The sequence below is a fragment of the Neovison vison genome, chromosome 6 (assembly GCF_020171115.1).
Source record: "Neovison vison isolate M4711 chromosome 6, ASM_NN_V1, whole genome shotgun sequence".
NCBI lineage: Eukaryota > Metazoa > Chordata > Mammalia > Carnivora > Mustelidae > Neogale > Neogale vison.
The window spans coordinates 213,199,387-213,226,622 of record NC_058096.1 but is presented as its reverse complement, the minus strand read 5'-3'; the positions used below and the strand labels follow the sequence as shown (position 1 = coordinate 213,226,622).

General features: G+C 54.1%; 1 protein-coding gene across 1 annotated transcript; it reads left to right on the top strand.

The window, feature by feature from the left end:
- The first annotated feature begins 1,476 nt into the window (after positions 1-1,476).
- On the top strand, positions 1,477-21,624 carry COLGALT1 (collagen beta(1-O)galactosyltransferase 1). Its single transcript, XM_044253954.1, has 12 exons — positions 1,477-1,809; positions 3,039-3,149; positions 3,631-3,748; positions 8,505-8,639; positions 9,798-10,002; positions 11,875-11,994; positions 16,649-16,725; positions 16,811-16,917; positions 17,071-17,203; positions 18,390-18,517; positions 19,556-19,762; positions 19,933-21,624. Exons 1-12 carry the CDS (start codon positions 1,547-1,549, stop codon positions 20,198-20,200), a joined length of 1,872 nt encoding a protein of 623 aa, XP_044109889.1. The 5' UTR covers positions 1,477-1,546; the 3' UTR covers positions 20,201-21,624.
- Positions 21,625-27,236: the final 5,612 nt, after the last annotated feature.

The window sequence follows — 27,236 nt, the reverse complement described above, 5'->3', positions numbered from 1 at the left end:
GCCTCTGCCTTCAGCTCAGGTCATGATCTAAGTAAGGGTCCTGGGATCAGCCCGGAATCAGGCTCTCTGCTCAGCAGGGAGCCTGCTTTCCCCACCCCTGCCTGCCTCCCTGTCTACTTGTGATCTCTGTCAAATAAATAAATAAAATCTTTAACCAACCAAACAAACAAACAAAAAAATCACTATTTGCTTTTGGTTCAAAAACTTTAAGTCTTTTCTCAGTTGATCAGGGTATGGGACCTGTCTTGTCACTCTGTTTTTCTCACTTAATATGACTGATCTTTCCTTGTCAGGCCTATAGAGTGTAAAATTGTTTTTTGCCATTTTGTTACAGAAAGTTTCAAATACACCCCAAAAGCACACTCTTGTGTGCCCCCACTCGGATTCAGCAGTGACCAAGTGTGGCCAGATCCCTTTCCTCTACTCCCATCCCTCACCCCCTTAGTCAATCATGTAACCAGGACATTTTAGGGTACGTTTCCAAAATATTCAGCTAAAAACTGAACTTGAACAAATGACTGTTGTAGAAAAAAAACTGGAGAACAGAAATAAAGGAGAGATGAAATTCGAAGAGAGGGATGGACAAGGAGAAGGACATGGGGAGGAGGAAGGGCAAGTATCATGTGACTCCGCTAGCCATGCTGGGAGATTTGAGGCATTTGGGTCAAGCCCGCCTCCCTGTCTTACTTCCTTCAGTTCAGGCCCTACTGTCCCTTTGAGCACAAGGTCGCAGGACCCTGAATTTTACCTAACAGTACTGAATCTCTCCCCTCACCATCATATTAACAAATGTATACCTGAGCATCCTTCTTAAAACTTAGTTTTTAAGATCGACCCAAAAACAATCCATTAGAAAGTACATTGGAGCATTGGGAAACAATCCCTTAGCAGCATTTCTATGGAAATTCCCACCCCACCTGCGGAGCACGTGCTCAACGCTTACAAGTATCTGGCTCCATCTGACGCCAACCCTGCGGTGTCGGTAAGACCCTATTTTACAAATAGACAAATTGAGGCTCTCACTGGGAGCCCACAGTGGGGGCTGAATTTGAAGCCAGGTCTCTGGGGACGCTAGAAACCGCATGCTTAATACCCAACAGCCCTTTGAAACCAGGTCCTAACTAGCCAGGTCCGCCTGGTGGCAGAGACAGGATCCTACACAAATGGAAGTGGCACGGCGTATCAGGGGAAGGTCCAGGCGGGGGCGGGTGTCGGGAGGAACGGAGCGTTGTGAGCTCTGACACCTTTATGGCACTGAGTCACGTGAAACGGGAACGCTAGGAGCATTCTGTGCCTTTAAGGCGGGAGCGGGGGGCGGGGCGTCGGGGCGGGACTGACGTGACTCCCGGTGGGAGTCGCGTACGCAGCACTTTGAGCCTTTAAGGCCCTCGGGAGGAGGGGTCCGGGAAGCGGGCCCAGACGGCTGATTCACTCCAGGCACTCTCCTCCCCTTTAAGGCGCGCGGCAGGGCGGGGCCCGGTGGCTGGCTCGAGGCGCGGTCCGCGTCCTCCGGCAGAAAAGCGGTTTAAAGGCGACGCGTGGAGCGATGGCGGCGGCCCCACGCGTGTGCAGGCGGCGCTGGCGGCTGCGCCCGGTGCTGCTGCTGCTGCTACTGCTGGCGCTGCCGCCCCCGGGCGGCCCGCCGGGCGCCGCCGCCTACTTCCCGGAGGAACGCTGGAGCCCCGAGTCGCCGCTGCAGGCGCCCCGAGTCCTCATCGCGCTGGTGGCGCGCAACGCGGCCCACGCGCTGCCCGCCACGCTGGGCGCGCTCGAGCGGCTGCGGCACCCGCGGGAGCGCACGGCGCTGTGGTGAGCTCGGCACCCGCCTTCCCCGCGCCCGGCCTGCCTCCCCCATCCAGCCGGCTCCACCCCGCGCGCTGACTGCTGCCCTGGCACCGGGCGAGGCGGGCGGGACCCACGCGTGGCCCCTGCTTGTTTCCCTCTTCGGGCCGGCCAGACCCGCTGGCCCTCCGCTTGCTGTCCCTCCCTCCCGGTCTCTGCTCCGCCGCTGTGGGACTGACGGACCGTGCTCTGGCCTCTGGCCCCGCCGTTGGGGCAGATTCCGAACCACTGGTGCCCAGCCCAGGGCTGGGCTGCTCTGCTTGGGACGAACCCTCAAACCGCCTTCGGGGCACTCACAGCTCCAATTAGGGGATCCTGGAGCCCCCACGGCCCACACTGCATTTCCACTGACAGGAAGTCTTTTCAGCTTCTGGGGCATTGAATCCTGAATCTAGCCTGAGTCGATCCCCTGCCCTCTAACCAGCGTGGGTGGGTGGGTGCGTGGGTTATGGGACCAGGTGGCCAAGGGTGGGGGAGTGGGCAGAGCTATATCGCAACTCGTGATTTCCTGCCTCCTGCTTCGGTTTCCTCATCTGGAAAATGGGGGCATTAATAGAACTCTGGTTGCCTTCCTCTCGGAAAATTAACTAGTTAATGCACTCAAGGCCTTGAGCCTGGGATCTCTAGCTTGGTGCTGGGTGACCAGAACTGTGGTTATGGTTATGTTGTCCTTACTAGTCATGGCTGCTCATGTTGGCAAGTTAATAAGAACTTATTGTGGACTCCTAAATGCCCCTCACCCCTCCATCGCAGATTCGCCAGCCTGGATAATGCAGTCACACAGTTGGTGCTTAAAAAATGTTTGTTGAATTAACCAGTAAGCACAGGCACTCTAAGGTGGTGTTGTTGATAGGAGACAGTCAGGGATGGTGGGGTGGGGGTAGATGATACAGAATTTTTAAATTAAATCACCATATTTAGTCCTTAACGTGGTTATGAGATCCTGGGTGCTCAGTGTCTGCTGTATTTTTCCCCAAAAGCTTGTTTAATCCCTTTTGTAGCCCAGTGCAGTGGGTCCTGCCCTCATCTCTGTTTTAGATGAGGAAACAGGCATGGAGGAGGGAAGCATCTTGCTCAGGGCTGTATAAGCTGCTGGAAGGCAAGCTTCGGGGTGTGGAGCCCATGTTGCTTCCCTGCTGCCCGGGGCTGCCTCAGTCTCCCCAGCCTCACGCTGACTGCCCTGCTCTGCTTTGCAGGGTGGCCACAGATCACAACTCAGATAACACATCGGCTGTGCTGCGGGAATGGCTGGTGGCCGTGAAGAGTCTGTACCACTCTGTGGAGTGGCGACCAGCGGAGGAACCCAGGTGAGCTCCAGGTTCTGCCCTGACCCCCTTCCCCAAGTCAACTGGGCTGCGCCCCTATTCACACACCTTCCATGACTCCCCATTGTCCTGTGACAGAACCCCAGCCCTTCCTCCTCTGCCTCTCTGGCCCAACTCTGCAGCTGTACGGGCTGGCCTTGGCTGCTCTGACCCGCCCTCAGCTTCAGTGGGCCATAATCCTCCAGGTGGACTTTTGTCCCCACAGGTCTCTCCACCTAGAGTTCCCTCACTCCCTTGTCCTCCTGGTGGACGCCTACTGCTTTGTTCCCAGTCTCACTCTATGCATAACTTTCTCATGAGCCCCTGGGCAGTGCAGACCACTTGTTCCATTCAGCCTTTCCGGGTTTATTTCTTTACGTGTCTGCCTACACATTCCCTCCTCCAGGAAGCCCTCTCTGACCACTGCCCTCTGGGTTGCCATAGCGCTCCATCCTTCGCACATGACAGCTGTCTCTCTCTGCAGGTCCTACCCGGATGAGGAGGGCCCCAAACACTGGTCTGACTTGCGCTATGAGCACGTTATGAAGTTGCGCCAGGCAGCCTTGAAATCTGCCCGGGACATGTGGGCTGATTACATCCTGGTGAGTCTCAGCCAGCTACTCTGAGATCATGCGGGACATCTGGGTGGCCACCGAGGGAAGGGGCATCAGTGGGATGTGGAGATCATCCTTAAGCCCGTTTACAGAAGGAAACAGGCTCTGAGATGGGGGAATGAGTTGTCTGATGTGATACAGTTGGTTAGCGGAGGAGCTGGGATTCGATCCCTGGCCTCCAAGGTTCTTAACATCGGTTGATGTCCCCGACTATCCCCTGGGGTTGCACCCTGGGGTTGTCTCCACTTTATTGCCACCTCTTTGCACCCCACAGTGACATCCTCTGGGTGACAGCTGAGAAGCAGGAAGATGGGGTGGGAGTTTGCGGGCTGGTGGAGAGTCTAGGCTGCTGAGACCTGACTTTCACTTCCTTCTCCTGGGCCAGCCATTGCCTCTGGAGGAAGGGACGGTTCAGGCTGGAACGCAGTAATGTGAAGGTACCTGCCCACAGGCCTGTGCGAGCTCCTTGAGTCCATCCCTTTGATCAGGACGTGATCCCTTCCCCTGGTGTGGATGGGACTGGATGGCACCGGGGCTGCTGGGCCTGGCTCCCCTGATGCCAGCCCGACAGAGCCTGTGGTCGGTTTTCATTTAGGCGCCAGACCCCCGAGCTGTGGTCTCTATCTTCTTCCACCTGCCAGAGCCTGGGGATGCAGTGAGGATGACCCGGGCTGAGCCCTGCCTTCCTAGTGTCCCAGGAAGGGGGGCCATGGCCAGAAACCAAAACCGAGTGAGGAAGAACTGAGAGCAGCCCGTGCTGTGATTGTGGAGGCTGGTGGATCAGTGTCTGGGGCTGCTGTGACAAAGGACTCCCCGCCCTGGCGGGGAGGGGGGGACTGCAAACAGCGGAAGTTCATTGTCTCCCAGTTCTGGAGGCCAGAAGTCTGAAGTTAAGGTATCAGCCAGGCCCTGCCCCCTCCCCTGGCTCTAGGGGAGGATCCTTCCTCACTTTTTCCAGCTCCTGGGGCTCCATGTGCTCCTGGGCTTGTGGCCTGTGGCTGTGTCCCTCTGTTGTCTGCCTCTGTGGTCCCGTGGGCTTATCTCTCTGTCCCTCCTCCTCGTACCAGGTCATCAGTCATTGACTTTAGCTCAATTCCTGTGTGAGCGCATCTTAACCTACATCCTAGTTACATCTGCAAAGACCTGTTTCCAAATAAGAAAACAGTCGCAGGGTCCTCTGGGTTAGGACTTCAACCTTTTTGGGGGCCACCGTTCAATCCACAACAGATGGCACAGTCAGATGGCACAACAGATGTAGTGACGAGTGAGCAGGGTTGGGGGTGCCTCTCTTAGGAGAGAACCCTAGCTGTGACCTGAAGGAACAAAGAAGCCAGCCTCGGGAAACTGGGGCAGAGGGAGCAGAGTAGCGTGCAAGCTTGAGGCTTTCAGGGACCGTTGAGGCCCCTGTGGGGGTGATGGAGGTGGTTCTGTAGTGGTGGGAGGGGACCAGACTATGCGGACCGAGGCAGAGATTTGGTTTTTACATTGTGGGTAATGGTGAGCCATGGAGGGTATATGAGCAGGGGAGAGTTGTGTTCTGATTTATGATTTTCAGAAGCTCCGTGGCTGCTGTGGGGAGCAGGGCCTGTTGAGGCTAGAGGGGGAACAGCAGGAGGCCAGTGTGGAGCAGGGCTGTGAAGAAAGGCAAGTAGATTGAGGTTGCCTTCATAGGTCAAGGGGACGGACCCTGCTCAGGGACTGGATGTGAGGGGGCCGGGAGGACCCCGTGTGCCTGGCCTGAGCTCTGCAGAGAGGAGGAAGAATGGAACAAGCTCTTCCTTGGAGCCCTATGGGTTGATGCCTTATCAGACCATTTTATAGATGGGAAAATGGAGGCTTAAAGATAGAGGGAACAACGTGCTTGTTGGTAGTCTCAGAACCAGTGAGGCGCAGTGGTGGGACCAGAACCTTCTGGAACTGTCTAGCACAAGGCCACCTTATTTGCTTCCCTGGGTTTTGCTTTCAGGGTTTGAGGCTGGTTGGTTTTCACTTTTTTCCCTCTGCAAACTTGGGTGGAACTCTACATGTCAGTTCAAAACTCAAAGCAGCTTTTGACACACCAGTATCTTTTGGTAACTAGGGACTTTGGAAATCCATATTGGGGTGTGAAATCATTTGTCCAGTGTTTTAAAATTTTTATGAAAAGGACCTCTTTTTTCTTTTTTAAAGACCTCTTTTTAAAAGAAAAAGCAAAAAAAAAATGTTTAAAAAGGACCACTTTTTTTCCCTCTTTTTGTAAATGCTCCGGGTGTTACTTATAAGAAAATATACAAGAAAAAATAAGAAACCTAGGGAAGAAAAAACAAGCAAACCTTGTAATCTTACCTCCCAGAGAGACTCCCTTTCTGGCTGGTTTCCGTGTTTTCTAATTGAGGTGCAATTCACATAACATAAAATTAACTGTTTCAAAGGGAACAACTCAGCGGCATTTAGTACATTCATTATGTCATGCAACCACAACCTCTCTCTAGTTCCAGAACGTTTCCGTCACCCCAGAAGGTTGCCCTGTCCCCAGGAGCAGTCTCTCCCTCTCCCCCGCCCCTCCCCCAGGCTCTGGCAGCCACCAGTGTGCTTTCCGTGTCTGTAGATGTGCCTGTTCTGGACGTTTCTTATAAGTGAATCATGCGCTCTGTGGCCTTCTGTGTCGGGCATCTCTCACTCAGCGCAATGTTCTCGAGGTTCATCTGTTGTGGCGTGTGTCCGTGCTGTGTTCCTTGCTATGGCTGAGTGATGTTCCATTGTATGGTCGGACTATGTTTTGTTCATCCATTCTCCCGTTGACGGACACGTGGGTCATTTCCACTGTCTGGCTCTCGGGGCCGGTGCTTCTGTGAACGTGGGTGTGCAGGTGCCTGTTTCTAGTTGTCTCGGTGCATACCTAGGAGTGGACTCGCTGAGTCATTAGGTAGTTCTCTGTGTAACTCTTGGAGGAACCGCCAGACCCTTCTGGCTGTTTTTATTGTGTATATATTCAAAGGTCACACATACAAATGTTGGCAGGGGCCAGGCATGGAACAGCCCCGCGGCTTGCCCCAAGGGGCAACCACCTTCCGTCTCCAGCTGGGGGTTGCCCTGTGGGAGTGCCACTCTGGAATTGCCAGGGAAGGCTGGGACTCTAGTTCTTGCTGTTGCGTGTGGCAAGTGATTTATAGGTTTTAAAAATCCTGTGTGGGTGGGTGCCTGGGTGGCTCAGTGGGTTAAAGCCTCTGCCTTTGGCTCAGGTCATGATCCCAGGGTCCTGGGATCGAGCCCCGCATTGGGCTCTCTGCTCATCGGGAGCCTGCTTCCTCCTCTCTCTCTGCCTGCCTCTCTGCCTACTTGTAATCTCTGTCTGTCAAATAAATAAATAAAATCTTAAAAAAAAAAAAAATCCTGTGTCGGGGACAGAAAGCCTATCTGTGGACCAGAGGCATTTAAAAACAAATCAATCAGGGGCACCTGGGTGGCTCAGTGGGTTAAAGCCTCTGCCTTCGGCTCAGGTCATGGTCCCAGGGCCCTGGGATCGAGCCCCACATCGGGCTCTTTGCTCAGCGGGGAGCCTGCTTCCTCCTCTCTCTCTCTCTCTGCCTACCTGTGACCTCTATCTGTCAAACAAATAAATAAAAAAATCTTTTAAACAAAAAACAACAATAAAAAGAAAAACCAATCAATCCTAAGAGTTCCGTGATGCGTGGTGGCCTGGTGTCTTCACGTTCCAGTGGACAGGGACACCCTCGCCTGATCCTACTCCGCGGTGCAATTCCTAGCTGTCTGGGCTCACTCTGCAGTGGGATGGGGCCGGAACTTCTCTAGCCGATTCACCATGACTAGACTCCTGCGTCGTTCCCCAGTTAGTGTGGTCAGCAGCACTGCAGTGAGCCTCCGGGTATGGCTTCTTTGGGGAGTGTTGGTGACACATGGTTTTGGGGGGAACAGCAGGCACCTCCGCCCCGATGGTGACCCTTTTCCTGGGTTGGTGGATTTCATCCCAATGCTGCAGCAAGCAAGTTACCATCTTTTTTTTTTTTTTTTTTTAAGATTTTATTTATTTATTTGACAGACAGAGATCACAAGTAGGCCGAGTCAGGCAGAAAGAGAGGAGGAAGCAGGCTCCCTACTGCGCAGAGAGCCCGAAGCGGGGCTCAACCCCAGGACCCTGAGACCATGACCTGAGCTGAAGGCAGAGGCTTTAACCCACTGAGCCACCCAGGCGCCCCTAAGTTACCATTATTTTATCCCGACATGTAAGGTGTTACAGGAAAACAAAGGGCTTCCGTAAAGACCGGATTTGTATACACTCTGTCAGCCCGTAATTCACATTGGACAGGAGTGTGCTCCTCCCTGCCAGGCCCCGCGGAGTTGGCCTCTGCTCCTACCGTCCTACTCATGGACAGGGGCTGCCTTTTTGAGAAGTTCCCATAAATGTTGCCACGTGTACTTGCTGTCGAGTTGGATGTGTTCCCCTCCCCCCCGCCCCCAGTGCCGCGTCTGGACCCCATTTGTGTTGCTTTGTGCGTTGTGGTCTGTCCCTTCTCTTGCTACAGAGTGTATTTCGTTGTATGAGCATTACTGGGCTTGTCACCAGGGGCAGAGCCAGTGGTGGGGGAACGGGCTGGCTTCCAGGGCCCCATCTGCTACTCTAGGATCCCCAGACTGCCACCCCCTCCCCTCCAGGATGCTGGCCGCTGCCACAGCTGTTCAGAGCCGTGGGCCAGCCTGGGTCAGTCCTATGGGCCCTGCTGATTCTCTGCTGGGTGTTTTGCAGTTTGTGGACGCAGACAACCTGATCCTCAATCCGAACACACTAAGCCTCCTCATTGCTGAGAATAAGACGGTGGTGGCCCCCATGCTGGATTCGCGGGCTGCATACTCCAACTTCTGGTGCGGGATGACCTCCCAGGTGAGGGGGCTGCTGGGGGAGGGTGGGGGCCAGGAATGGTGGGCGCAAGTGAATGGGGACTGTGGCTGGAGCCTAGCTTCCCATACCACCTCATGGTAGGCCCTTTACAACACCATTGTGGTAATCCTTAACTAGCTCCTTGATGGAAGGTCTATGATTGTGCCCTCTCCTCCCCATTCCCTTCCCAGTCACTGAGGCAGAGACAGAAACGCAGGGAGAGAGGACTTGACTTGCCTGAGATCACACAGCTAGGAAGCCATGTGCCAGGTAGGACTTCAGGCACAGCTTGATCCAGGTGTTCAAACAACTTTCCCATCTTCCTCCATCTTTTGGGTGGCTTCATTGTCAGACTCCTGGAGCACAATCCTAGCACCATCCAGCCAAAGTCCACTTTGGGCCTTGTCCAGTCTCCTCCTACACCTGAGCCAATTCCCGAAGCCAGGAAAATGCCAGGTTCTGATTGACTGATCCTGGGCCGGTAGTCCCACCCCAGCGTTGAGGCTGGGATTGCAGGCAACACCAGGAGGAGTGAAAGGGTAGGTGCTGGAGTGGGGGGCATGCCAGAGCCAGGACTTCCTCCTGTCTCCTCCTGTCTTTTTAATTGATGTATGATTCACATAATAGGAAACTCACTCTCTTAAAGCGAACATTTCAGTAGTTTCTATTTTAAAAAATATGTCATGGAAATCTAAATATTACACTCTAACAATTCCAGTTTGTAAAGGTATGATGAAGAGAGAGAACAACTTCAGATGGTTAAAACTTGTTTTTGAAAGATTTCGCCCCGTGTTTCTTGAAGTCCTACTTCTGATGTTCAGTCCTGTGTAAATCAAGGAATCGCAAATATCTGGTCCCTTTCTCAGCTTGCTCATTTCCTCCAAGTGCTGCCTTTCTGATCTGAAGTGTTGAGCTAGGTCTGTAGGTGGGCACACAGCTGCATCCCTTCCCTCCTCGGCCCCCACCCTACTGCCTGTGGCTCTGGGTGTGGGGGACGAGCCCTGACCACCCCCGGAATTCTGGACTCAGGGAGAGCCCACCACAGCCAGAGGCTGGCGTCTGGGTCCTGCTCTCCAAGTGTTCCATGCCTCCCCTTGTCCCAGGCCTCCAGCCTTACCTCTAGGATCCTCCCCCCCATAGAGCTGCACCCTCCCCCCACAGGGCTACTACAAACGTACCCCCGCCTACATCCCCATTCGCAAGCGGGACCGCCGGGGCTGCTTTGCTGTTCCCATGGTGCACTCCACCTTCCTCATTGACCTGCGGAAGGCAGCGTCCAGGAACTTGGCGTTCTACCCTCCTCACCCTGACTACACCTGGTCCTTTGACGACATCATCGTTTTTGCCTTCTCCTGCAAGCAAGCAGGTGAGCCCACAGAAGGTTCCCAGAAACCAGAACTGCAGGGTGCAGTGATGGTTTCAGGTGTGGCTGTATCCAGGTGTTCAGGTGATGTCCCCAGTACTCCCTTTCTTCCAGCCCCCACTTCGCCGGGTCACTTCACTTCTTTATCTTTAAGACCTCTTTATTGGAGGCTATTTTCACCTTAATAGTCTCCTGTGTTCTCCCAGTTTTCCGTAGTTGAGCATAATTTTTCGCTAATTATACAGTTAGGGAGGAAACATTTTAAAAAGAAAGAACACAGCCATAGCTGGCCTCTCATTTTTTTTTTTAAACCGTGGTTCGGCGAACAATGGCCCATGGCCCAAATCTGGCCCACCATGTGTTTTCCTGTAGCATTAAGCCAAGTATGTCTTGGGTTCCTGGACCTAATTCTATCTTGAGTGTGTGTGTTGGTGGGGGCGACTTCCCCACACCAACAAGCCATTGTCTCTGTAAGACATGCAGGGTATCCTCCAATTCAACTCACTTCTGACAGTCAGATCGCACAGGTTGGGGGGTGGTCAGTCGGACAACACTGTCCGCCACCCCAACTTCAAATGCTGGCCATAAACCCACATGCTTCTGGGAACTGGCCATAAACCTGAGGCTCCCAAGACGCTCTCCTTGGGGTCTGTTACTTTGTAAGAGCAGCTCACAGAATTCAGGAACCCCATTTACTCACCAGATGCCTCAGTTTAGTCTAAAAGGCTCTAACTCAGGAGTAGCCCTGGGGAAGAGATGGGGTATGTGGGCTGTGTGCGGTCCGGGGGAAGGGGCGCAGAGCTTCCTTTCCCCCTCCAGGCTCCAGTACATTACTCTCCCCACACCCCACGTGTTCACCAACTCAGAACTGCTAGGGATTCCATCCTTTTGGGTTTTTATGGAGGCTTCTTTATGTAGACGTGATTAATTGGATCATTGGCTCTCAGCAATCCAACCTCTAGCTCCCCTCCCCTCCCCAGAGACCAGAGGGGTAGGACGGAAAGTTCCAGCCCTCTGTTCATGGCTGATTCCCCTTGGCAACCAGTGTGTGTGTTGGGGGAGGGAGGTTCCTCTTTAAGTGCTTTCCAAAAGTCACTTACTAATGTGAGAGACACCTCTAAGCTCTCAACATTTAGGAAATTCCAAGGATTTTGGGAACTGAGCCCGGACCTGTGGACGAAGACCAAATATATACGCCAAGTCTGTATTTGGTCATCTGAACAGGAAAAAAAAAAAAATGAAAAGAAGACATTTGTGACATCTGAAGATTGTATAAGATTCGAATCTCAGTGCCTATAAAGAAAGTTTCATCAGCATGAGCCACGCCCATTCACTGAAGCCTCATTTCTGGCTGCTGCTGCATTCCAGCTGCAACTGAGTCATTGAGATAGAACCGTCTGGCCCATAAGTGTAAATATTGACCATCTGGCCCTTTACAGAAAAAGTTAACCAGTTCAAGTGGAATCGTTTTTCATTGGGTTTTTCACTTAAAAAAGAAACGATATGCATAAAACCTTAAACCACCCAAAAAGGACAAATGCAGATGGAGGTGCTGTTGCTTCTGTCCGGGTCAGCCGCGTCTCCTTTCCTGCCCCACTGGGCCTCTGCGCTGCCCCCCCGGGGGTTGTGCGGTTGGCCCTCGGAACCCCGCGGGGGATCATGGCAGTGGCCGTGAGAGGCACTCGTTAACAGCTCTGGAGTTCTTCCCAGGCCGGCCTGGCAGCTGGGGAGCTGAGGAGTCCCCGCCGGGTGCCGGGAACGGGGGGGGGGACCTGGAGAGGTTCTAGGCTCACCCTCAGTGGTGCGTCTGGTTTCTGGGAGCCGCTGTTGCCTCGTACCATTTTTCACTTTGCATTGTTGTTCCCTCGGCCGCAGAGGTCCAGATGTACGTCTGCAACAAGGAGGTGTACGGCTTCCTGCCTGTGCCGCTGCGGTCACACAGCACCCTCCAGGATGAGGCCGAGAGCTTCATGCACGTGCAGCTGGAGGTCATGGGTGAGTCCCCAAACACGGAGGGCTGAGTCACCTCCCTTTCTCTACCACCCTGCCTCTGTCCCATCTGTTGCGTGCCAGTCCCTTGGCTGGGAGTGGGGGACTCGGCACGAACAAGGTGGATGGTTGTCCCTGGTCTTGGAAGCTGTGTGCAGCATCCTGAGAGCAGTCAGGATGGGCTCCTGGGAAGAGGGGGCATGAAGATGCGTGGTGGGTAGGAGTTAGCCAGGAAGAGAATTATAGCTGGAGGGAACAGCACGGGCAAAGGCCAGGAGGCTGGAGGGGACTTGAGCTCAGAGAACAGCCAAGATTGACGGGACAGAAATAAAGGCGGCGAGTGGGCAGAGCTGACAGGCAGGGCCAGCACAGGGGCCTTTGACACCAAGCTGAGGAACAGAGCTTTTGCCCAAAGGCAGCTGGGAGCTATAGAGGGTGTGAGGGCAGAAGGGGCCTGGCGGTGTCTGGGGCTCCACCATTGCAAGCTGTGTCCTCATCCATGCCGCTGCCAAACCCAGACCCAGCGTTATTTCATACTTATCTTAAGCAGACACTTTTTCCCCCCACTTGAATACATTTAAAAAAGGAAACTAGGAATTGTTTAAAAGATTTTATTTATTTATTTGACAGACAATGAGAGGGAACACAGCAGGGGGAGACGCAGAGGGAGAGAGAGAAGCAGGCTTCCTGCTGAGTAAGGAGCCTGACCTGGGGCTCGATCCCAGGACCCTGGGATCATGACCCGAGCCGAAGGTGTACTCTTAATGACTGAGCCACCCGGGTGCCCCGGAAACTAGGTACTTTTACTATAGTTGCAAGCTTGTGCCTTTCTAATATATATATACAAATAAATCCATGAACTATGCAACTAGCCATCCCTCTAGTGGGCCCCTGAGATGGGACAAGCACAAAGGGCAGAGCTGCCACCAAGGTTGTTTGAGGAGGGGGCTCCTGTTCCTGCTGAGGCTCTCCAGAGACACCAGACAGTGTCTCTTGTGAGGGCCTCGCCCAGTGCTGGCCACGCACATCCCCCAAAAGGCCTCTGAGGCAGCGTGGCCTTTCCTCCCACTGCACAGACAGGGAGGAGCCCTGCTCCTTTAACCTTTCCCATGGTTAAACCTCTCTCTGGAAAGTTCTAAGACACCCCCCCTGGTGGCTGAAGATGGAATGGCACCCTGCCCTCTGTTTTTTGGGGGACATTGGGTACTTTGAGGTGACACCTGTAGGTTGCATGGTCACCAGGGTGAAGACCCCTGTAGTACCTGAGCATTTGTCACACTCAGATGCCCAGGCCTGGTCCAGCAGCCCCACCAGGCCACACTCACAGAGGGAGGGTCTCTGGCGTCACCAGCTCCCGCCGGTGACTGGCCTCTGAAAAATGTCTCACAGGCTGCCAGAGTTTTCCTACTTGATTTTATTTTATTTTTTTTTGATTTTATTATTTTTTTAGATGTTATTTTTATTTATATATTAATAACTTTTATTTTTATTATTTTTCATTTTTTGAGAGCGAGGGAGGAAGCACACGAGAGCGGGGGCGGTGTGGAGGGAGAGGGAGAGAGAGAGAGAGAATCTTACACTGTCTCCACAGCTAGCAGAGCCCGATGCAGGGCTCTCATGAGAACATGACCTGAGCCAAAATCAGGTGTCAGATGCTCCACCAACTGAGCCACCCAGGCTCAGTTAGAAAGTATTAGAACCTGATGTCACCAGAGGAGTGAATATTTTCCTATGTCTCGAGGGCCAGAGCAAAGCCTACGGAACAGACAGAAGGAGGGTCTGGGGGTTTCAGATATTTGTGTAAATCCTTCCTTCCGGTCTGAGTGAAGACTGTATTTTTCTCTCCATCCCTGTGTGGGGATGTGATCTTCATCCCAGACTGTGCATGTGATTTTTCATGCGTTCAAAAGTCTGTCCAGTGATGAAATTTCAGACTTGCAGGAAGGCTCAGTGATGTCCCCGGGGCTGGGGGATCCTGCCGCCTGCTTCCTTTCCCCCACCCCTCTCGTGGACAATGGAACATCTTTCCCCATCGCCTGGTAACCCTTGCTCTTATACTCAGGGTTTATTACAAGCAAAAGGATGCAGGTTACAACTGGCAAAGGGAAGGGGTGTCTGGGCTGGCGACCCAGAGAGTTCTATGCATGAACTTCCGGGTGTCCCCCATCTGTGGATTCGTGTGGACAGCTTTCAGTTCTCCCAGCGCCCTGTATGGCCATGCACATGGTGTACTACCGTCCAGGGATGCTCCCTAAGCCTCAGGGTCCAGGCTTTTTACTGGGGCTCACTCACACGGACCTGGCTGATTGCCTCTCTAGCCCCTGCAGGGGGTGAGCTGATTCCACACGGCCCAAGACCCCTCCCCTAAATCACACTGTTGGCATAGACCACCCAGTGTGGCCCGAGAGCCCAGGCAAACAAAGATAGTTCTGTCAGGCAGAATGTTCAGAGGGCTTCTACCGCTGGGGACAAAGGCCAGATGTCTTTTTGGGTAGGTTTGATTATTTACCCCCACGATGGGTCTGGAGGTGTTCGGTTTTTGTAATCACTGTGCTGTGACTTTTCTGGAAAGGCTGCATTGCTCTGCTCCTTCTGGATGCCTGTTGTGGACAGTGAGGAGCTCCTCCCCCACCGCAGGCAGCCTTGTTGCCCTCCGCACCCCTCAGTGGAGGGGCAGAAGCTCAGAAGGAGAAGGGAAAAGGCATCCGGAGTTTGAACTGGGTGCTCAGATCCCAGCATCTTGTTCTCCATCTCCAGCTCCCCCAAGAGGGTGGGGACGGGGCGGGGCAGAGCTGTGAAGAGCCCCGGGGCAGGAGGAAACCCCGGAATGTGGTGTTCCTGGGGGCTCAGGTTGGCTTTGGGCCGCGCCCCAGCCTGTCCCAGACAGAGAGGCCTGTGTCTCTCCCTCAGGCTCACACGGGGCCTTTATTCTCCATGGGGCAGATGGCGCACTCACCTTCAGACTGGGTTCCTCTGGGCCAGCCTCTCCAGCCTCCTGTCCACCCGTGGAGCTGATCCTTCTGAAGGAAGCTGCCAGGGTTGTGCCAAGACAAGGCCCTGGAGATGTGGTCTGAGCGCTGCTGACAGCAGCTGGCGCGTTGGGGGCGGGGCTCATGGCCACTCTGAAATTCTTGCCATACTTTGGCTTATAGACCTGCCACTCCGGTCCCATGGTCACCTTCTGCAGGTGTATCTCCGTGGTCCCCCCTCTGCGTGTGTGGCTGGATCCAAGTTGCCCATTTTGATAAGGACCCCAGTCACTATTTTCACTTGGTTGTCTCTGTAAAGACCCTATTTCCAAATAAGATCACATTCTGAGGTGCTGGGGGTTAAGACTCCATCCTGTTGGGGAGGACACGATTCAGCCCATAATGTGCATCATTTCATGGCATCTCCTGAAACCTCTGGGAGGAGGAGGAGTTTTTTGTTTTTTTAAGATTTTATTTTATTTTAAGATTTTTATTTATTTGTCAGAGAGAGAGCAGAAGCACAGAGAGCTACGGGCAGAATAGGCAGAGCAGGCAGAGGGAGAAGCAGGCTCCGTGTCGAGCAAGGAGCCCGATGTGGGACTCGATCCCAGGACCCTTGCATCATGACCTGAGCCAAGGCAGACTCTCAACTGACTAAGCCACGCAGGCATCCTGAGGAGGAGGTTTTTATTTATTTTTTTTTTTTAAAGATTTTATTTATTTATTTGACAGAGAGAAATCACAAGTAGATGGAGAGGCAGGCAGAGAGAGAGGGAAGCAGGCTCCCTACTGAGCAGAGCGCCCGATGCGGGACTCGATCCCAGGACCCTGAGATCATGACCTGAGCCGAAGGCAGCGGCTTAACCCACTGAGCCACCCAGGCACCCGAGGAGGAGGTTTTTAAAATTGGAGTCCTGGGGCACCTGGGTGGCTCAGTCAATTGAGCGTCAGACCTTGGTTTCAGTTCAGGTCATGATCTCAGGGTCCTGAAATTGAGCCCCATGTTGGGAATCCGTGCTCTGTAGGGTGTCTGCTTGAGATTCTCTCTCCCTCTGTCCCTCACCCCCACTACCCCCACTCAAGCACACTTTTCTCTCTCTCAAATAAATAAATCTTCAATAAAATAAAATTGGAGTCTCTTTTTATAGATGAAGAAAGCCAAGGCCCCAGTAGGTTAAGGTCACACAGTTTGCCATCATTTTTTTGTTCATTCTCTGAGTAATTATTGAGTGCCTGCTGTGTACCAAGCTTTGGGCACTGGGGATTCAGTGTGAGTGGACAGACGTGGTGTCTGTCCTGCAGTGCTTGTGGCAGACAGATCGAAAGCCAGGGAGGTGGGCTCACAGGATTGGGGTTTGATGATGGAAGGCCAGATGCTGTGGGAGCCAGGAGGAGGTACCCTGCTTCAGCTCAAGAGGGCGTCTTAGCTGAGAACTCAGGAGAAGGAGGGGAGGAAGGAAGGTGTTTCATGCAGAGGCCCAGCATGTACACAGGTCCTGAGGTAGGAGGGAGTACATTTGGGGGCAGTGCCAATAGCCAGAGTGAGTAGGTGCAACATCATCAATGATTCCAGGCTAAGGAGCTTAGGGGGACGGGGGTCCCAGAGGGGCTGGGGAAAGGAAGGGACACTGGAGGCTGGAGCGCCTCCCTGGGTGATCCCACTGACACCCTGGATTCTGTCTGCCTCACAGTAAAGCACCCACCGGCGGAGCCCTCCAGGTTCATCTCCGTGCCCCCCAAGACGCCTGACAAGATGGGCTTCGACGAGGTGAGCCAGGCTTACCCCAGCGGGTGGGGGCGGGGCGGAGGCAGGGGCCGGCCTGGAGGGTTCGACAGGAGCTCTGGGCCCGCAGGTCTTCATGATCAACCTGAAGCGGCGGCAGGACCGGCGGGAGCGCATGCTGCGGGCCCTGCAGGCACAGGAGATCGAGTGCCGCCTGGTGGAGGCTGTGGACGGCAAGTGCGTCCCGAGTCCAGCCACGGGGTGGGGGGGTTGGGGGGGGCTTGTGGCTGTTGGAGCGGGTGGGCAGGGCACCTGGGTGTAGACGGCCTGGGGGCCGGCACTGTCACATACGGCTTACTTTGACCCCCTCCTTCCCGTCCCCGCCTCCAGGGCCATGAACACCAGCCAGGTGGAGGCGCTGGGCATCCAGATGCTGCCCGGCTACCGGGACCCCTACCACGGGCGGCCCCTTACCAAGGGCGAGCTGGGCTGCTTCCTCAGCCACTACAACATCTGGAAGGAGGTAGGTCTGGCGGGGGAGGGCAGGGCTGCGCTCAGGCTTCCGGCCACCCAGGGAGGGACTCGCTGCAGGCACCCCCTGCAGGCTTCTGGAATTTCAGCATGACACAGGGCCTCGGTTCAGAGAACCCTCCACCAGGATGTCACGTTAGCCTGGATGGGCAGCTGCTATCCTTCCGTTGTGCAGAGAGGGAAGCAGATGAGGGAGGCAGGGATGTGTCCAGCTTCCAGAGAAGGTGAGGTCTCAGACCCAGGACCTCCAAGTGAGGCCCCTTCTCACCCCGCTGCTGCCACGGGTCCTTGGAGCCTGGACTTGGTGTTCTGCTCAACACTTACCAGTAGAAGTGACAGCCACGGGGACAGTCAGCAACGCTAACCCCACACCGGGGTCTTGTCAGCCACTCTCAGAGGCTGAGATTCAAACATGGAACCACCGGGCTGGGGGCCAGATGGGGTGTCCGGGCGTTTGAGGTGATGGGTCCTCTCTTCCTCAGTGAGATTCGTCATGGAGGGCAAGGGGCCGAGGTTCCTGTATCCAGGCGGCCTGATCTGGGTTCAAGCCAAACCCTGCCTCTCAGAGGGGTGAGCTCTGTGAGCGAGGAGGGCACCCTGTTCTTGAAGATGACAGTCACCCTCCTCAGTCTTGAGGCTTCTCAAGTGCCTTTGGGGACGCCCATGCACCTGCTGTGCATCCGGCCTGGTGCTGGGAGCGGGACAGCCACCAAGACAGATGCGGGTCCTGGCAGGGGGCTCACGCCCTGGGAGATGGGGACTCTGATGGCAAACCACAGTAATCTAAGTGTGACGCACCCACACGAGGACGAATTGTCCTCAGCTGACAGCTGTGGCCAGTGGTCAGGGAGGGCCTCCTAGGTGACCTCTGAGCCCAGGCCTTAAGGCTGGGGGCCAGCCTGCCACCGTGCTGCGGCGGTGGGTGGTGGGCACTCTGCGTTGGCATCGGCAGAGGTACAGACCCTGGGGTGGGAAGGAGCAGTCAGGCCAAGGGCAAGGCCAGGGCACCTATCGCCAAGTGTGCAAGGAGCTGATGGCCAAGAGGTGGATCCAGACGACGGTGAGGAAGGCTTGTGTTTGCTTCTCTCCTGTGGCCCCAGGGCCTTGAAGCAGAGCTGACTTCTGGGTCAGGTCTGGCCTTGGTCCCCGTCTGATGTGGGCAGGGCATCCTCCCTCAGGTTGTGGACCGCGGGCTGCGGAAGTCACTTGTCTTCGAGGACGACCTGCGCTTTGAGATCTTCTTCAAGAGACGCCTGCTCAACCTCATGCGGGATGTGGAACGGGAGGGTCTGGACTGGGACCTCATGTGAGCTTGGGCCCCTGGGTGGCACTGGGGTGGGGTCGGGGCTTGGGGGCTCGGTTTGGAGTGGGTGGAGCCGCAGTCTGGACCCGGGAAATGAGGCCTAGAGCCTGGAGGTCTGAGGGCCTTTATAGGGTAATAGGCCGTACCAACTCTCAGGGGTGTGGCGGGAGGGGACTCAGGTGTAGCCTGTGGTTCCTGGATCCAGAGAGCACTCAGGGTTTAGACTAAGGCCTGGGGGGTAGGGCCTGTGGCCTGTGAAGATGACCTGGAAATCTAGGGACCTGGCCTGTGGGGAGGGGGCTCGAGAGGGCTTGGAGGCTTGAGGAGTCCTAGAGGGGATGGGGTTTGCCTGAGATTTGAGATGGAAGCCTGTGCTCAGGGCTGAAGATCTTGGGCTGTGGCGTGGGGTGGGTGTGGTCAGGGCGTGGGGCTGTGCCCAGAAGCTGGGGGCGTGTCTGAGTGTGGGGGCGTGGCCAGGAAGCCTGGGTCTTAGACTAGCAGTAGGTCTGATGTGGCCAGCATATTTCTGGACAGTCCTTTGGAATCTCCCCTAGATGAGTTGGTTTGTCCCCCGGGCCCGGGTGTACAGGGCCCTGATGCAGGTGCTGGGCCCCAGACTCTGGACTGTGCTAGTCATAGGACTAGGAGCGATACCCTTTCCTCCCCAGCCATTCACCACATTCCTGGACGTTGCCCAGCTGCCCCACAGCCTTCTGAACTCAGAACAGCTTCCCTCCTAGCCCCAGTCCTTCCCATGGTTCAACCTCAGAGTGTCCAGGACGTCTTTCCCTTCTGAGCTCCAGATCCTCCCATGGCTCCCTAGTACCCCTGGGAAAAACACAGTCTCCTCCCTGCACGTCCCAGATCCCTGAGGTCCACCGTGGTCCGGCAGCCACCCCTGCCTCCTGGCTGCTCCCCCAAACACGCCCAGCTCGCTTCCACCCCAGGGCCTGACGGAGGCTCACCAGACCTCAGACTCGCTCCCTTAGCATTCTCCGCGGGGGCGAAGAGGGTGACAGGACCCTGATTCTGCACCCGCAGTTACGTGGGCCGGAAGCGGATGCAGGTGGAGCACCCGGAGAAGGCCGTGCCCCGCGTGAGGAACCTGGTGGAGGCAGATTACTCCTACTGGACGCTGGCCTACGTGATCTCCCTGCAGGGCGCCCGCAAGCTGCTGGCCGCCCAGCCGCTCTCCAAGATGCTGCCTGTCGACGAGTTCCTGCCGGTCATGTTTGACAAGCACCCAGTGTGAGAGGGGCGGGCCTGGGTCGGTGGGCGGGGTGGACCCCCATCCTGTGGCTTTCCCTCCACCCACTCTTTCCTAGGTGCCTGCCCCCCCTCCCGCCCCGTCCACTTCCACCTCGGTCGGTCGGTCAGGACTCCCAACCCATGGCGGCCCCCCTTTCTTCCCCCACCAGGTCCGAGTACAAGGCCCACTTCTCGCCCCGCAACCTGCGCGCCTTCTCGGTGGAGCCCCTGCTCGTCTACCCCACGCACTACACGGGGGACGATGGCTATGTGAGCGACACGGAGACCTCGGTGGTGTGGAACAACGAGCACGTGAAGACCGACTGGGACCGCGCCAAGTCCCAGAAGATGCGGGAGCAGCAGGCGCTGAGCCGCGAGGCCAAGAACTCCGACGTGCTGCAGTCGCCGCTGGACAGCGCGGCCCGCGACGAGCTCTGAGCGCTGGGGGCCGAACCGCCAAAGCCGGCCTCACCCGCACAGCCCGACCCCCGGTAGGCGGCCGAGGGCTCTCCCCTCGAGGCAGTGTGCGGTGCGGCCGGCTTGGCTCGGCTCTGGCGCAGCAATCACGTGCACGCAGGCAGCTTTAATGGAGTGCCTACTGTATGCCGGGAATGGGGCTGGGCACTAGGGCATCAGAAGAGAGCCAGACCTCGTTCCTGTCTTCAGGTGCCAAACACTTGGAAGTCCTCATCGGGTACCAGGCTTCCGCGTTGGCGGTGGATGGGGCATAATTATTCCTTCAGATAGTGACCGTTTGGTCCATCACGCTTTTGTTGATTTCCCCCCCCTCCCCACCCCAAGAATCAGCACTAGTGATACACAGTCATTGTTCTAATGCATTGAAATATTTATTGAATGCCTGCTGTATGTCGGGCACCAACCATTCTGGGCTCTGGGAATACCGGGATAAACAAGATACTTTCATTCGTTTCTCCGAATACCTATGAAGCACCCACCATGTGCCTGGTACTTGGAACACAAAGACAGGTGCTTATTAACTCAGAGCATTTATCGAGTGCCTGCTGTGTGCTGGGAACTGAGCTTGGTGCCGGGGTGAAAATCAACAAGGTGCTTTTCACTCTTCAATTGGCTTCTTCCTCACACGTGTAGAGGGCGCCCGCTGGGGGCCGGCATTAGCGAAACCAAACAGCACAGCCTGTGCTGGGTCAGGACATCAAGACGACCCTCCTGCGTGCAGGGCCACCCAAATGAACAAGATGAATCTTATTTCTCCTTGCAGCAGGCGTTGATGGAGCGCCTACTGTGTACCAGACCTCGTGGACTCCCCGTGAGACTGGAGAATTGTTGGCTGAGAGTTTGATCCCTGCCTGCCCCGCCCCCCCCAGCCTGCTCACCCAAGCCGTGTGCAGACAAATTCCCCCACCACCACCACCCAGGAGGGAGGGTGGCTCTCCCCTCACCAGGGACAGCCGCGGGTCCTAGCAACCACACGGCCACGCCAGGCTTCCCTGGACCCAGCCCCCCTGGCGGGGGCAAGGGATAAAGCAGGGGCTGGGTCTCCTGTGCTCACCCACCTCCTGTGTTGACTTGTCATCCCGTCTGCTTGACCTCCCTGCCCTGCGTCTCGGGCGTGGGCTCTGCCTGCTCCGTGGGGTTCCTGCGTTCAAGCCTTTGGTGGGCTTGTGTGTTTGGGGCCCTGCAGGGGCTTGGCTGCACCAGGGACTGCCCGGGGCCTGGGCCGGTGCTCCGCGGCTTGGGCTGAGGGACTTGCTGTGCCTCCGGCCGGGAATGAATGTCCGAGCCGGCCAGCAGTGCTTTGCTCTCTTGGGGACATCTGCTCATTGGGTCGGGTCCTGGATAACTTGCTTATTTTTTTATTAAACGTTGCTGGTTGGTTTTCACATCAGTGTTTCCTTTTCTTGGTCCACTGCGTTGCTCACCACCAACCCACGCTCACACTTCCCACTCCCCCCAACTGCCTGGCCAAGACATGGGAGAAGGTGACGGCCAGCCAGGCGCTGGAGGGAAGCCCACTGGTGGAGGGAGTGTGGGGTGAGGGTGGTGTGAGCCCTATTTCCGGCCTACCCCGCCCCATAAAACCCCCCTGAAATAGCCCAGGGACAGCTGACCCACCCCGCGCCAACTGCAGGATCGTCTCAGGTGACAGGAGGAGAGACGCTGTCATGTTCTGGGGTCTCCAGAAAACAGACCCCCAAGATGAGGATTTGAGTTGTCCCAGACGTGACCCCAGGAAGCCACGATGTGGGTGGGGACGTGAGACGAGGAAGGAAGGAGCCCTGAAGGAGGCCCCCAAGAGCAATTGAGTCTGGGCCGCTGGGGACCAAGGGAGAGAGCAGGGAGCATGCGCCTCTGAGGGGTCCCGCCCCAGGGGCGATGGAGGCGGGGCATTTAGCCACACCCAGCTCTTCGTCAAATAACTGGAAGGTTCTCAAGATTCTTCAGCCCTCGGAGCGTGTGGGTGCATACCCAAGCCTTTTACAAAATAACACAGACGGCGTGTGAGCCTTGTGGAAGAATTAGAACATATAGCTAAGCAAACTGAAAAAAGCCCAGTTAAATCCTATATCCTCAGAGAAGACAACAATGAACATTTTGGTGAAAAAAACCTTCCAGCCTCACCCATGTGCAGGGTGCAAATATACAGGCATATTCAAAAAGAGGGTCATGTTCCATATACAGATTCGATTCCCCCCCCCACCCCCCGCCCGACTGTACACATTTTTATTCCATAAACATGGGATCCATTGGCACCTGGATTTTCAGCAATTTTCTTTTTTAAAATTTAACAACATATTGTGGACGTTCTAATCGGGGCAGACTCCTATGAATTTCTCATGGATTGTCACATACAATGTTCAGCGATGGTGACAGACTGCCATTCACGTGGCCGTTCTGACCTCAGACAGTCACCGCCCGACTGAGAGCCATGCTACATGTCCCATCCTTCCTGCTGGAGTTATTTCCGTTGGGTGAATCAATGCAGGTGAAAAATGCTGGATTCACGTGTGTGCGCGGCTCATTGCATGCGGCTACCGTATTTACCCTTCTTACCGTATTGATCCTCTTTGCTCGATCTTGTCTGTTCGTGCGTTTACAGAGTTGGATGATGCCAGTTTATTAACCTCCCATAGAACGTTGGAGTCATTTCTCATGAGTTCCAGTTATGTGGGACGTTTCTAAATCTTATTTTAACCCAGTGAATGTCACCTGGAGTGTTTTTGTTCCTCGAAACATCGAGTGACATTTGGAGACGTTTGTGGTTGTGGTGACGGGGGGTGGTGCTCTTAGAATGGGGATGGTGCTATTAGAATGCAGGGATGCCCCTGCATGTCCTCAAGGGCATAGGGCAATCCCCTGACAAAGACTGATTTGGCCTCAGAGTCCACCGGCTCTCGCTAGAATCCTGCGCCAGTCCCATTGAGCCTCTTGGGGACCTGAGTCTGTGGCATGAAGTGAAGCTTCCTTTGCTACAAAATCTCTCTAAAGCAGATTCTCAGGCTCTGCTTTCAGACTGAAGGGGTTAGAAGCTTAGAGGTGGTGACTGGGAATCCCAATTTTATTCTATTTTTAAAAAAATATTTTATGTATTTATTTATTTGACAGAGAGAGCCACAGCGAGAGAGAGAACACAAGCAAGAGGAGTGGGAGAGGGAGAAGCAGGCCTCCTGCCGAGCAGGGAGCCCGATGCGGGGCTCGATCCCAGGACCCTGGGATCATGGCCTGAGCGGAAGGCAGATGCTTAATGACTGAACCACCCGCCCTGCCAATTTTATTCTAAATAAAATCTCCAGAAGACTCATATCCTTCCTTCTGGAATATATAGGTAGATAGATAGATAGATAGATATCTATATCATCTATCTATTTATCTATATATATATCATCTGATATATATATGTTTCCACTGAGATACACACACACATATTCATTCCATATATATATGGAAATCTGCATATATATATATATATAATCTCACAAGTTATATTCAGAAGTCTGAAATCAGTTTCACTTGGGTATAGTCAAGATGTCAGCAGGGTTGGTTCCTCCTGAAGGATCTAGGAGAGATTCTATGCTCTCGTTTTTTTCCAGCTTCTGGAGATTGCTGGCATGCCTCGACTCACAGCCCCTTCCTGTATCTCCCCAGTCCCTTGCTTCTGTCATCGCATCTTCTACTTCTTCATCTGACCTTCTTCCATCCCTCTTACAAAGACCCTTGGATTACACTTAGGGCCCACTTGGATAATCCAGGATAATGTTCCCATCATCTCAAGATCCTCAGTCACTTCTACAATGTTCCTTTTGCCATTCCCACGTGTCCTTCCACAGGGGCCATGCTACGCTTCTCTATATCCTTCCGATTTTTAGCATATGTGCTGCCAAAGCCAGCGCTTCTTTTGTCATTTGAAGTAATAGTCACAGGGGCGCCTAGTGGCTCAGTCAGTTAAGCGTCAGACTCTTGCTCTCGCTCAGGTCTTGATCTCAGGGTTGTGAGTTCAAGCTCCCTGTCATGGAGCCTACTTAAAAAAAAAAAAAAAAAGTAACATTCACAGATTATGGGCAATGGAATGCGGGTATCTTTGATGGAGGCTTTATTTAGTCTACCATATTCATCCTTTTAGCAGGCTGTAATTGTGGCTGGGTCTATGGATGTGTCATAATTTCTTATGTATCATAATGTAGCATAGCAGTCAGAATTAAGGGTGGGAAATAGAAACCACTTGAGGTGTTTTTATTTTTTTTTTAAGTGAACTCTATGTCCAATGCAGGGTTTGAACTCATGACCTGGAGATCAAGATTCTCATGCTCTACTGACTGAGCCTGCCAGGCACCCCAAAAAATGCCTTGAGGTCTTTTGACACAAAGCATTTAATATAGGAAATTCACAAAGACTCAACTCTGCTGTTGTAGCACGAGAGCAGCGGAGATGGAGCTGGATGAATGAAGCATGGCCTTGTGCCAATAAAACTATATTTATAATAATAGGTAGTGGGCTGGAGGAGGTCCACGCGGCAGAGTTTACCACTCCTGGTGCAGGGGAGCAGGATCAGGACTGGTCCTACTGGAATAACTCTGCAGAACCTGCTCACTGGGGGGAACCGAGGCTCCCTCAAATCAAGGCAGGGTGCAGGAGGTCCTCGAAACCTCTGACTTTGGGCACACACCCTGTATCTGCAATCCAGAAATAGATTGCCACCTTTGTGTTGCCATGACGGCTTTTCAACCCCCACCAAGTTTGTCACTGGAGAAGGGAATGCAGATTCCAGAATTACAGGTGTTTCCATGGCTGGCTGCTGGCGGAGAGAAGGGGAAGGAAAAACCAAGACAGCTCTGGTCTCTTCTGCCTTCCACACGTCCCCAGGCTTCTCCATAGCTGGACCTGAACACGTGCCCAGCTGTGGCAAACTATGAGCCTGGCTGCAGCTTTGTAGCCTCTGCCTGGAAAGGGGTTGGATCGGGGCGGGTCCTGAAGTCAACCCACCACTTCCTCCTCGTTTATTACTGTACTTTACGGTGATGGGAAGAATGACTGTGTAATTGTAGGATGCATAATCACGGAACCTATTATATGTAATTGCAGCATTAGGAACACAGTAATTATCATGCGATATAATAAATTATGTAATGAAATGTAATCGCACATAGATCATGAATCACAGAAATGTGTAATACCCTCCGGGAATCTGTTTATCTTGTTCCCTGGGTGATGGTGCCGTGTTGGCAGGTGGCATGCGGAGGTGTGGGGAGATGGGAGTGGGATTAGAGTCGATTAAGGGGTGGGGGCGAGAGCTGGAGGACAGGGTGAGGTTGAGGCTGGGGGCTCAGGGACAGTGGAGGGTGGGGTGAGCATGGGGATGGTGTTGGAGTTTAGCCACAGGCTAGGGGAGGTGCGGAGAAAGAGGCCAGAGCGGGGAGCTGAATAATGGATTAGGTCAGAAGTTGGCACCCTCTGGCCCAGGGGCCCAAGACCATCCAGCCAACTGTTTTTCTTTTTAATCTTTAAAATGGGGATGAAATTCAGATACTATAAACTTCGCTGTATGCAAGTGGACGATTTAGTAGATTCACAGTTTGTGCAGTCATCAGAAAGTCCCATCCTCCCAAACTGGGACTCTGTCCCCATTAAACACAAACTCCTGCTCCCCTCTCCGCCCAGCCCCTGTCACCCACTGTCCTACATTCTGTCTCTGTGGATCTGGCTATTCCAGGGGGATCAAAAGTCTTTGTCCTTTGGTGACCAGCTTCGTTCACTCAGCAAGGGGTCCTTAAGATTCACCCGTGTTGAGACCTGGGTCAAAACCTCCTTCCTGGGACGCCTGGGTGGCTCAGCTGGTTAAGCAGCTGCCTTCGGCTCAGGTCATGATCCCAGCGTCCTGGGATCGAGTCCCACATCGGGCTCCTTGCTTGGCAGGGAGCCTGCTCCTCCCTCTGACTCTGCCTGCCATTCTGTCTGCCTGTGCTCGCTCTCTCTCCCTCTCTCTCTCTCTGATGAATAAATAAAATCTTAAAAAAAAAAAAAAAAACCTCCTTCCTGTTCAAGGCTGAGGAGTCTTCCAAGCTGTGGATAACCCACCTCGCGCTGGTCCATTCCTCCACTGATGGACACTGGCTTGCTTCCACATTTCGGCTCTTGTAAACCATGCTGCTCTGAATATGGGTGTCCAAATACCTCTTCCAGACCTGGCTTTCAATTCTTTAGAGGATATTCCCAGAAGTGGAATTGCTGGGTCACATGGTAATTCTATTTTTTTTTTAAAAGATTTTATTTATTTATTTGACAGAGCGAGATCACAAGTAGGCAGAGAGGCAGGCAGAGAGAGGAGGAAGCAGGCTCCCTGCTGAGCAGAGAGCCCGATGCGGGATTCGATCCCAGGACCCTGAGATCATGACCTGAGCCGAAGGCAGCGGCTTAACCCACTGAGCCACCCAGGCGCCCAGTAATTCTATTTTTAATCTCTCTCTCTCTCTCCCTCTTTTTTTTTTTTTTTTAAGGTTTTATTTATTTATTTGACAGAGAGAGAGAGATCACAAGTAGGCAGAGAGGCAGGCAGATAGAAAGGAGGAAGAAGGCTCCCGGCTGAGCGGAGAGCCCGATGCGGGGCTCAATCCCAAAATCCTGGGACCATGACCTGAACCGAAGGCAGAAGCTTTAACCCGCTGAGTCACCCAGGCGCCCCTACTTTTAATCTCTTTGGGACTCTCTCTCCTGTTTTCCACCGGGGCTGCTCCGTTTTACATGCTCGCTGACAGGACACGAGGGTTCTGATTTCCCCACATCCTCAACGCTTGCTGCCTTCTGGGGTTTTTGGTAGTAGACCTCTTGATGATGCGGGGTAGAATCCTCCTTTTTTTAAAAAAAAATCCTTGGGACGCCTGGGTGGCTCAGTTGGTTAAGCAGCTGCCTTTGTTTTTTTTTTTTTTTTTTTTTTAAGATTTTATTTATTTATTTGACAGAGAGAAATCACAAGTAGAGAGGCAGGCAGAGAGAGAGAGAG